Here is a 12492-nt window from a genome sequence, read left to right as displayed (position 1 = left end):
CCACGATTTGGAAAAAAAGGTAGAAAAAGAAAAAGAAAATGGTCGAACATAAAGTTAAATATATCTTGTCCTAAAATCAATAAAAATTGGTAATTTTAATTTTGGGTGTTATTTGTTTAATTTTAAAGAAAAGAACAAAAAGATGAATGAATTTTTGCCATCATTGTGTCATTTGACACGTAATGCATGTAGAGATGAAAACAGTTCGATTCGGTTCAGTAAGTCAAACCGAACAGAATCGATTTGTTGATTTAAATCGAATCAACGTGGTTCGGTTCGATTTTAAATTTTACTTTTTAAAAATTTTAAAAATAATATTTTTTTGATTAGTTTGACTTTGGTAATCGAATTTTTCAACCTTATATAGTAGTAGATTATTTTTGTAATTTGAATGGCTCCCTGAATACTTAGAAAGCGCACACATAGATCAAATGAATACTCACTAATAAAAAACCAAATGCTTACTTGGACTTTGTGCTCACTAATTTTAATGTAATTTATGAGTATAAGATAAAGTCATTTTAATTATCAATTCACTCGATTTTAAATTCTTTTGCATTCAAAATATATCCCAGGATAAGAAAAGAATGTTAAATAGTAATTAATACACTGCAAATTATTTTTTATAAGATAAGTTAATTTTTCATGACCATCATTTAACAAAATACTCCTAACTTTATTTTTATTATATATAGATAGATCTTTGAATCCATTTTTTCAATCCCTAACTTGAGACTAAAATCAACCCACGTTTTAAACTAATACAATCTAACCTCTCTCTATATATATATATATGAGTTGGGTAGTCTGGGTTAGACTTACACTCCTACTTTTAATTATGATTCGTTGATTTAAAATAAGAATATGATAAAGTTAAATAACATCCATCTAATAACTATTTTTATGTTTTATTTTTGAATAATAAATATATTTCCTTCCAAATTCTTATGATTTTTGTATCTTAGTCAAATTTTACAAACAAAAGAAATTGTTTTAAAAAAGGTATTTTAAAAAATATAACAAAACGACAAAATATTTATACTGCATAAAATATTTTCGAAAATGGAAAAGTCCACATGCATACAATGGGAATAATAAAAATGCCCCCGTGATTAATTGACACTCAGCACTCGTATTATATTCGATAAACAATCGTTTATATTTTGCTATTTTTGTTACACGATCGTTTAGATTTGGCTAAATCTAAACGATTTTTTTTTAAAATTTGGGTAAACAGTAGTTCAAGATTCTTTGATAGACAGATCGTTTAGATTTGACTATTCTTTGGTACACGATCGTTTAAATTTGAGCAGCCAAATCTAAACAATTTTTTTAAGATTATTTGTAGACAATCGTTTAGATTTATTTTCGGTACACGATCATTTAGATAAAGATTATTTTTCATGATATTTCATATTTGGTACACAATTTTAAACAACCAAATAATAGTTAAAAAGATGAAAAATGAAGGGCAAACCTGAAATATTTTAAAAAATAGCCGACTTCGTGGGTTTTTTATTTTGTTACACGAACCGTAAATATTTTGATGTTTTGTTATATTTTTGAAAACTTCCCTTCTAAAAAGACTACTTTGGTTAGTTTCAAATATCGGCTTTGTTTTTAAAACTATTAAATAAAAAACACATGGAAATTTAGATATGGATACTGTTTATAGATTTCCTTCTCAAAAACTAAAAACCAAAATCAAAATAGAAAAAAGTGGTTATAAAAAAGGATTTAAATAGTTTACCTTTAAATTATATGAAATTCATTTTACTGATGAAAGTTCTTTTTCTTTTTTATAGAAATAAACTAAGGTAATGTTTTCCGTTCGTGATTCATTTTCATATTTTCCTATTATACATGTTTTTTTTTCTTAACAATATGTGAAATGAGAGGATCGAACCTTGAACTAGAAGGATTGGTAGTAAAAAGTTGAAAAAAAAACCTTTCTATTCGTTAGGTTTTGATGAACATGTGTATTTGGTCTCTGATTTTTAAAAATAGATATTTTTGGTCCACTCGTTTATAAGATTTGACACATTTGGTTCTATGGCTTTCAATACGTACCTTTTTAGGCTCTGAGTTTTTTAAAATATGTTTAAAAGGCTACTCAAATAACTTTATATTTTTATTTGAAATAATTATATGACATTTTGAATTAGAAGAATAACTTCTAAATTATATCCTATCTAAAACTATTTTTTTTAAAAATAAATAGCATGTAATTATTTTTAAAAAATTAAACATAAAATACTTTTAACATCTTACAAACCTATTTTTTAAAATGGCTAAAACTGTACTTCATTCTTGCTTAATACTTTATATTCTTATTTTAAGAAGTTTTAGAATTAATTAACAATGTGTTTATTAAAAAATTTAGTCTTACATTTACAATAATAACATTTTTCTTAAACATAAAAATTGTTGGTATTGAATATTTTAGGGTAGGGTGGTAATTAAAAAAAAATCACTCACGTTCACGATGCAATGAGCCTTATTGTAAAGCAAATAGAAAAACATTACTTAAGATTAAAATGGTTTAATTATTGTTAATTATTGTAAATAAAATAAAAGATTCTTACGACACATCAAAGCTAAAATAATTTAATTATTATTATTATTATAAAATAAAATAAAAAATCTTAATTATTCATTATTCTTTAGTTACTTTCTCACTGCCTTATAAGCTAAACTATAAAGATTTTAATAGATAAAAGAGGTTAAAATATGAAAAATCTTTATTTCAATGATTATTAGAGTAATTCATATAAGTTAAGGTTTAAAACTTCTATTTGTGACAACAATAGAAAAAACTCTCTTTAACCATTTTTCTTGCAAACATTTGAATATTCTCTTCTATTTAGGCTTTCTTTAATTTTCTTTTTATTATTCACTCTTAGCCTTATAATTTCTATGATGGTTTAAATTTAACATCATTCTAATCTTGTTTAATTTTATGTTGGAGTATTATCAATACTTTGTAATGTTAGGGAAGATTCAAAGATATGCATATAGTGGAGCAAAAAAATGATGCAATGTCAATTTTGTGAAATCAAGTCCGATAATACTTTTAGTTCTTTTTTAATTTGTATGTAAGAGAGTAAGAAAACGATAAACAATATATTACCAATTGTGAAGTCAAATCTATTATATTTAATTTGTTCTACATGATTATATTAACCCATTTCTCGGAAAAAAAAAAACACAATTTATCTTCGAGATTAATTGAAAGGTGAATCATTTTATTTTTAACTATTTTACCCATTTGTCGAAACCTTAAATCTTACTATTATCTTGATTTTAGATATAAATTGTTCTTATTAAATAATTTTTTTATGTGCTGATTATTAAAAGAAAATAAAAAACCCAAACCCACCCACATACTCAATGAAACCTTTCTTTTTTTAAAAAAAAAAATTAATTAAGTTTCAAAGTTCTTGCACGTTAAAAATTTATAGCGTAGAAAAGGTAAAGATAAAATTATTTAAAAAAAATGATAATAAATTTGGAGAATATAAAAAGTTGATGGGATTGGAATTTAGGAGGAAAGAGAAAAATATGATGTATTTAAAAGAAAAACGAAAAGTAATATTAATAATAATAATAATATTATTATTTATAAATGGAAAAACCGTGAGCCATGCCCCTTCAGCGGAGCCGTGAGCCACGACTCCCTTTCCGCATGAGCCGTAAGCCGTGAGCCGAGCCCCACCGCTCCTCTAAAGCCGAGCCGCGAGCCGTGTCTTTCAGCCTAGCCGCAAGCCGTACCGCTAAAGCGGAGCCGCGAGCCGCACTCCCTTCGTCCGAGCCGTGAGCCACGCCCTCTTTCGCATGAGCCGTGAGCCGTGCCCTTCAGCCGAGCCGCGAGCCGTGTGCAGTGTCATTCAGCCTAGCCGCAAGCCGTACCGCTCTAGCCGAGCCGGGAGCCGCACCCCTTCGGCCTAGTCGTGAGCCACGCCCTCTTTCCGCATGAGCCGCGAGCCGCATCTCTTCAGCCGAGCCGCGAGCCGTGTCATTCAGCCGAGCCGCCAGCCGCACTCCCTTCGGCCGAGTCGCGAGCCGTGTCATTCAGCCGAGCCGTGAGCCGGACCCCTTTAGCCGAGCTGTGAGCCGCGCCCCCTTCTTGGAGCCTTGAACCGTGCGTCCCTTCCGCTCGAGCCGTTTTCCCATGCTCAGCCCAGGCGGTCTTCTTCCTCCCAAGCCAAGCTGATTTTAATATTGTTTGAGCCAATTTTGATAAGTTTTGGATGTTTTTTTTTAATATAATTGTTGCGTTTGAAAGTATATAATTTAAATTTTGGTTCTAAGTTTTTTTTTTTTTTTAATTTACACTATTAAGTTTATTTTTCAATTCAAAACGTGGAAATCCCCCTCTGGCCATTTGGTCTATTTCTGAGTTATTTCATAAATAGTTTTTTTTTTTTTTTTTTTTTTAATTTGACTTTATTCCAAATTCATAATTTAGGTATGTTTATTTTGTTTATTTTAATATTTTACTTATATAACTTTTGTTAGTTAAATTTAATAATAAACCTAATTTTTATAGCTACAATCCCCCCAACCTCCTTTTCCTCCTCCTGCCATCAACCGCCTAACGTTGCTGTTCCATGCCGAAACTGTCGTCGTCGTGGATGGTAGCTCCCTCCAAGGATACTTCCTCAAAGCCGTCCTCAGCCGCCCGTTTCACAATTTTTACCGGTTATATTTTTCTCGGATAATCCTTGTTCGTACGAGCCCCTTCTTTCTCTCCAATATTACAGTCCTGATATCGCTTATACACACCCAGTTTCGCCACACCTGGTGAGAATTTAATTTGGTTTTAACATAAATTTAACCGGCCCGTTTGGTCTGTTTGGAAAATTAGTTCGGTTCTCTCTCTCTCCTTTTTTTGTTAGGTTAAAATATTGTGTTAGCATTTGGACTAACCTTAATTTATTTAGCTAATTAAAAGCATATAATTTTTAGAAATTGATATTCTTCCTGATGTTTCTTTCTCTCTTCAAAACATGCATTCCTTTCCCTCTCTTTCTCCATCTAAGCTTTGAGCCTTTGCGGCTCATACGCATAATAGATAATAATACTACTTCTCAGGCATTCATTATCTTATTTCACTGCTCATTCTTTTCTACTTTACTGGTAAGCTTAAAGTTTTGAACTTTTTTATTTCATTAGTTTCTGCTTCATTGATTCTCCCAATTTCTAATTTTGGTCTCTGCCCCCCTTTCATTTACAATTTATTGGTTAAATTTACAATTTTTTTTTTCACTTTTTTCACCATTTACAGCTTACTCTTTCTTCAATTCAGAGTTGAAGTCTCCCAAAGGGTTTTTTAATTCCCGTGGAGGTCTGGTTTCTCTGAACAATCCTGTTTTTTATGTCACTTCTCATTATTGGGTTTTTGGAGTCATAACGAAGGAGATAATCTTCTACCTCTTCTCTCGAGACTGTTTAGACTTAGTTGAAAGCTTCCTATTGCTATGAAAAGTATTGCAACTATGTGAATGTTTGCTGTTTCCAGTAATGAGCTTTCTCTTACCCTACAATGAAGTGTTTTTTTTCCCTCTCTTTTTTTACCTTTATTTGTTTTTCAGTTTTACAATTTAAAATGAATGGTTTTTGGATTCAGGAAAGGGTATTGATGTGGCAAACACGTTTGTTTGGCTTTTTTTTTTTTTTTTTTTTTTTTGATTTATTTTTACATTGATATGTGTTCCTTGAAGTGTATGAGGTATTTATCTAGAAAGCTTTTATAAATTAGAAGCATCATTACATTTCAATTCTGATTTTTTGGGCTTAAGCAATCTGTTGTCGAGAAGCATTTGTTGGAGAGTATATCTGATTTATGTCTTTTAAGAATGGTGTTTTTTCTTTTTACCCACTTCAAATAGCTTTGGTCTGTTCTGTCACCCACGGTACTTAATAGACACGATCATGCATCGTTTCTAACAAGGATTTTGTATGATTGCGTTGGTACAAGTAAAGTTGTTCTTTGTAATAGAACCCTAAAACACCATTAGTTGCTCACATGTCATTGTTTTTTCTGTACTTGAGCTTCAAAGTATTGATATTTTTCCTCTTTAAATGGATGTTTACTGAATTTGGTTTTGTTGTAGGAGGAGTTCTTTTTGTTATGGACCGAAACTTCATTGCTATGAGAATTCATGGTTCACCTATTCGGTTTCAAAATCTGTTGATATCAAGTTGGTTACACAGTTCGCCTCAATTCTCCAACAAGCTTCAAAATACCACTAGATTTTTGTCTTTTCCCATTCGACGGAGTAGTTTCAAGGTACAACTAGATCCCAGGTGTCCTTCTGACTCTATTGGAATTTCAATGTCAAAAGGCCAATTTGGTCATGAATTTAAAAATGTGGTTCATAATTTCCCATATAGATGTAACTTTGAACACCAAAAGACTGAAGATGCTAAGGGAAATCAAGTATGCTGGAGTAGCAAGAAGAAGTTGAAATATTATTCAAGTATGTTGCGTGAATGTGCATCAAAACGATCTTTGGGTGTTGCTAAAGCCATTCATGGGCTTATTGTGAAGAATGTAATTAATCCAGATTCCCATTTGTGGGTTTCGTTGGTGAATGTATATGCAAAGTGCAGGTACTCTGCATATGCTCGATTAGTGCTTGCTAAAATGCCTGATCGTGATGTTGTTTCTTGGACGGCATTAATTCAAGGTCTTGTAGCAGAAGGATTTGCTAATGATAGTATTTATTTATTTCAGGAGATGCAAAATGAAGGAATCATGCCCAACGAGTTCACTCTAGCTACTGGATTAAAAGCATGTTCTTTATGCATGGCTTTAGATCTTGGAAAGCAGATGCATGCCCAAGCTTTTAAACTAAGATTGTTACTAGATTTGTTTGTTGGATCTGCACTTGTTGACCTTTATGCTAAATGCGGAGAGATTGAACTTGCATCTAAAGTGTTTATTGGTATGCCTGAGCAAAATGATGTGACATGGAATGTTCTACTCAATGGTTATGCTCAAAGGGGTGATGGGATTGGAGTCTTGAAATTATTTTGTAGTATGATGGAATTAGATGTGAAGTGTAACGAGTTCACTTTAACTACTGTTCTCAAAGGTTGTGCAAATTCCAAAAATTTAAAACAAGGGCAGGTAATCCATTCCTTGATTATCAAATGTGGGTATGAAGGCAATGAATTCTTAGGTTGTGGATTGGTAGATATGTACTCAAAATGTCGGCTTGCAATTGATGCAATAGGAGTATTTAAGAAGATTAAAAAGCCTGATATAGTGGTTTGGAGTGCCCTGATTACATGCCTTGATCAGCAAGGACAAAGTGAGGAATCAATGAAGTTATTTCACTTAATGCGATCGGGTGATACTCGACCAAATCAGTATACTATTTGCAGCCTTATAAGTGCTGCTACAAATACAGGAAACTTGCAATATGGCCAAAGCATCCATGCCTGTGTTTGGAAATATGGATTTGAAACTGATGTATCAATCAGCAATGCATTGGTCACGATGTACATGAAAAATGGATGTGTGCATGAGGGTGCTAAGTTGTTTGAGTCAATGGTTGATCGAGATTTGATTTCATGGAATGCATATTTATCGGGTCTTCATGATTGCGGAATGTATGATCGTCCACTTATTATCTTTTATCACATGTTAGAGGAAGGTTTTATTCCGAACATGTATACTTTTATTAGTATTTTAGGATCATGTTCTCGTCTTTTTGATGTGCACTATGGGAGGCAAGTGCACGCACATATAATTAAAAACCAGCTGGACGATAATAATTTTGTTTATACAGCTCTGATTGACATGTATGCCAAATGTATGTACTTGGAAGATGCTGATGTAGCTTTCAACAGGTTGAGTGTTAGGGATCTTTTTACTTGGACAGTTATCATTACTAATTACGCACAGACGAACCAGGGAGAAAAGGCTCTTAATTATTTCAGCCAAATGCAACAAGAAGGTGTAAAGCCAAACGAGTTCACACTTGCTGGCTGTTTGAGTGCTTGCTCCTCTTTGGCTTCTCTAGAAGGTGGACAACAACTTCATTCTATGGTTTTCAAGAGTGGACACATAAGTGATATGTTTGTTGGTAGTGCCCTTGTTGACATGTATGGGAAATGTGGTTGTATGGAAGAAGCTAAAGCGTTATTTGAAGCTTTGGTTAGGCGAGATACAATTGCATGGAACACCATTATATGTGGATATGCACAAAATGGGCAAGGCAATAAAGCTCTCACGGCCTTTAGGATGATGTTAGATGAAGGCATATCGCCTGATGAGGTCACCTTCACAGGCATTCTTTCTGCATGCAGTCACCAAGGATTAGTTGAAGAGGGAAAAGAACATTTTAACTCTATGTACAGAGACTTTGGTATTTCTCCTACCGTGGAGCATTGTGCTTGTATGGTTGATATTCTAGGCCGGGTGGGAAAATTTGATGAGCTTGAAGATTTCATTCAGAAAATGCAACTATCACAAAATGCACTTATTTGGGAGACTGTCCTTGGAGCAAGCAAAATACATAACAATTTAGTACTGGGGGAGAAAGCTGCAAACAAACTCTTTGAGCTTCAACCCGAGGAGGAGTCAAGTTATATACTACTCTCAAATATTTTTGCGACAGAAGGAAGGTGGGAGGATGTCAAAAGAGTTCGGAGTTTGATGTCTAGTAAAGGAGTTAAAAAGGAACCAGGGTGCAGTTGGGTTGAGGCAAATGGTCAAGTTCACACATTTGTGTCTCATGATTGTTCACATCCGAAAATTCAGGAAATACATCTAAAGCTAGATGAGCTTGATAGAGAGTTGGCATCTATACAATATGCGCCTAAAACTGAATACGTGCTTCATAATGTTGGAGAAACAGGAAAAAAGGAAAACCTTCGATTTCACAGTGAAAGACTGGCCCTTGGTTTTGCACTTATAAGTACTAGCTCAAAGAAAAAAATTCGTATTTTTAAAAATTTACGTATTTGTGGAGATTGCCACGATGTCATGAAGCATATATCAAGTATCACCCATCAAGAGATAGTTGTTCGTGATGTTCGTAGATTTCACCATTTCAAGAATGGTGCTTGCTCGTGTAATGATTTTTGGTGATGTGGCTTCCCTATGGATTTTATTGTTGAGCCGGATTATTGTTTTTGTTAGATTTAGTGGGCTTGGCTCAAGGGAATATTTAACCTAATATTCTTTCCTTTTTTTTAATTCCTCATTGTAGCCTATTTATTTCCCCCTTGTATCATTTGTTAACATAAGAAAATAATAAGAGAGATTTGAACTGTGGTTTTTCTCCCTAAACTAGGGTTTCCACATAAAACTTGTGTTTGTTTTTCGTTTCTATTTTCAATAGTTTTGATACTGAGGAAGCTTGTTCAACCAATCACAGTTTCTGCACTTAAGTAACTTGGTTTCTTTTAAGGGTGATGTCTATCCAGGTATATTTTTTTATGAACTCATTTTTCTCTTACTATTTGCATTTGAATCCTCATCCACAGTCTTGTGAATCATCAAATAAATTATTTGTTATAATGATCACTTAATGTACAGTAAGTTAATGATAGATGAAACTCAAATTCCTCCTTCATTATTGAACATTTTATTTAACCAGTTGTTTCATATTGTATGCTTTGGCAGGTCTTTACAGTGAAACAAGTTCAGAGTTCAACTTGGCTCTTTCATTGGGGTACTACTTTTGATTCCTTTTTGTCAACCATTGATAGTAGAAGCATTGTGGTTTCTATGGCAAGGTCGAATCATTTTGATATCTGCTCAAAACAATTCAATATCATTTTGCATGAACACATTCAGTGAGCGAAATGATTTGATTGAGTAGAAATTATATGCAACTATGGAAACAATAATTTCATATTCTGTAGTTTTATTTTCAACTAGGTCAAGCTAAATTGAATTGCAACAATGTATTTTGTTGGTGATATATAATTAAATTTGCCTCCAACCACAACTTAAGCTTTTGGATGAATTAGCAATTTAATATGTTATAAAAAAAGAAAAAAAATATATATATTAAACTGCCAATTCACTCAAAAGCTTAAACTGTGGTTGAAGGCAAATTTAATTATATATCACCAACATATTTTTGTGCGTTTCTTAAATTTTCTGATAAAGTAGACATCCTTAACATGTATATGATCAAGTAAACATTTCTACTATCATTATTTTTTTTTACTCTACTTGTAAGTGAATGATATCTGGACTGCAACATGCCTTAAATTCAATGGCGTGTAGTTTTGTACTTGATATTGTTTATGATCTTTTAAAGTAAGTATGATTAAATGTTATTGTTAATGAAATTGACATGCATGATAGCTGAGTTAGATTAGTTTCACTTGTTTTATGCTATGAGTGAGTTCCTCTTGAACTATGCATGATTCTCTGAAAAAACATATAAACTATGTATTTTTATATCTATTGGTTGACGTTGTAACCCATTAATTTTTCACCTTTTCAACTGTCAACTTCTTCTATCTTGGAAGGTGCATGTTACTAACCTCTCTCTGGACATTTGAAGTTGGAGAGTGCACATAACAATAGAGTTTCATGCTTTCAAGTGGAAGCTTAATAAAGTTGATTTTTTTTTTCTATATAACTATAGAACCATTTATAGTTTTCTAGAGCTTGGTTCTCTTTTTTATTTTAATTCAAACAACTGCCTTGTGCTTTCTAGAGTTCAATTATCCTCTCTTTGCACTTATGGTGAAAATATTTGCTCTCAACTCACTTTTGTGACAGACAAATCTGCTATGGGCAACAGTAAAAAATGGTGCTGTCATGTCAACTCTAGAGGTCATTTTCTCCTCGGTTCTTCATTTGGTAGTTGGAGATCTTGTTAGAAACCAAGGTAGCTATCTGGATGTTTTTGTCCCATTGGTTAGAATGAGATGACCATCATGGTACTTAAGTGACCCGGCTCTCCCACCCCAATAGTTGGTTTTTGAGTTGTGGTTCTCCAAGGTGCTTAAGTACCTAACAATGTGGTATGAAGCTGGTTGTTGACGTTCTGGAGTGGAACTGACGAAGGGTTCTAACCAGGTGTGGCCCTGAGTGAAGTACCACAGAAGTAGCCACCAAGATGTTGGCCTTCTATGAATGGGGTATTGTTAGGAACCAAGGTAGTTATGGGATGCCTTTGTCCCACATATGTGGTACTTAAGTGACTTGGCTCTCCCATCTTAATAGCTAGCTTTTGGGGTGTGGTTCTTTCAGGTGTTTAAGGACCGAATAGGTCTACGCCATCATAACAAGGATGGAATTTACGGAGACATTTGCTTATGCTGAAATTGTGCAGCCAACACTATAACCTACTTGATAGCACTAATGGAGTGAAGGTTGCAAAATGTAAAACGATATCCGTAAAGAATAAAATGAAGCATGTCTAATTGGGATGAGAAACGACCTTTTACAATTCCTGATGGACTTGGGCTCTCGTTACCAGGCGGGGATCGCAGGTTCAATGGACATTCATTGCTGCATAATTACCATTAGGTACGGGCTCAGCCACTGCAGTTTAGATATCGTACTCTCTTTGGGTATCCGATTGTGAGGCTTTTTGTAATTATCCTTCTATGCCTTTATTTTGTTTAATAGGAACTCACTTTTAGGGGGTAATTGGGCTCCCTGATGGGAGGCTTTTGTTTCAAAATTTCCCTTGTATTTCCTTCATTTTGTTCTCAATGGAAATGTATCTTTTTATTATAAAAATGTTTAGCTTTTAGATTTTTGATTTCCCTCTAAAACTAAACAGGCTCCTTCCATTGTGGTTATAATCTTCTCTTAGCTGATATATTGATATGAAGTCAGAATCTGGAGCTGTGGTTCTCGCATTTATTTTATGGTTTCTAAAATTTCATAAAAGTAACAATTTAGGGCATGTTTGGTAAGGTTCCTATTTTCTGTTTCTTGTTCCTTATTCCCGGTTTATTGTTTCTTCTTTTTTAGAACAAAAAACAAAAATACGTTTGATAACTGTTTCTATTTCTTGTTTTTCGAAAAAAAAAGAACAGTAACAAAAAATGTGTTTGATAACTGTTTATTGATTTTCTTCTAAATTTATTTTTTATTTTTCACATCTACTTCAATTAAATATTAAACAAAAATATAGATCTATCCATCAAATATAAAAAATAAAATTATCAAAAATTATTCATTTAATATGAAGAAGTATCAGTGCACGAATAAAAATAATAACATAAACATAAAATTGTATTTGTCCTTCAAATGTTGTCAAATTTGATTGGCAATATCATCTCTCACTCGGGTCATCTCTCTTAGATGATGTCGACTCACTTCTTAATTCATCAATTTTAACAACCTCATCATTATTTCATGACATCTAGAATTTAATATTAATTTTAAAGTAAATTATTATGTCTTCAATATTCAGAATTGAAATAAACAAAACAAAATTTAACAACTCTACTACCTATGATGCTTTAGAGAAAAAAACCCTCAACGAAAACCTAGATTGG

The 12492-nt window shown here is 32.9% G+C and overlaps 1 protein-coding gene across 12 annotated transcripts; it reads left to right on the top strand.

Moving 5' to 3' along the window:
• The first annotated feature begins 4544 nt into the window (after positions 1–4544).
• LOC103492660 (pentatricopeptide repeat-containing protein At2g03880, mitochondrial-like) lies at positions 4545–11778 on the top strand. 12 transcript variants are annotated; one of them, XM_051087118.1, is made up of 5 exons: positions 4545–4803; positions 6117–9441; positions 9641–9689; positions 10757–10865; positions 10952–11778. In XM_051087118.1, exon 2 carries the CDS (start codon positions 6134–6136, stop codon positions 9101–9103), a length of 2970 nt encoding a protein of 989 aa, XP_050943075.1. In that variant the 5' UTR covers positions 4545–4803; positions 6117–6133; the 3' UTR covers positions 9104–9441; positions 9641–9689; positions 10757–10865; positions 10952–11778. The 12 variants fall into 12 exon arrangements, with proteins under 12 accessions (XP_050943075.1, XP_050943218.1, XP_050943148.1 ...); XM_051087261.1 differs by having other exon boundaries at positions 6117–6292; positions 6740–9441; positions 9641–11778; XM_051087191.1 differs by having other exon boundaries at positions 6117–6309; positions 6397–9441; positions 9641–11778.
• The last annotated feature ends 714 nt before the right edge of the window (positions 11779–12492 follow it).

Source organism: Cucumis melo, chromosome 1 (genome assembly GCF_025177605.1).
Source record: "Cucumis melo cultivar AY chromosome 1, USDA_Cmelo_AY_1.0, whole genome shotgun sequence".
NCBI lineage: Eukaryota > Viridiplantae > Streptophyta > Magnoliopsida > Cucurbitales > Cucurbitaceae > Cucumis > Cucumis melo.
Note: the sequence above shows the minus strand (reverse complement) of the source record. Positions and strands in the feature narration are given on the sequence as shown.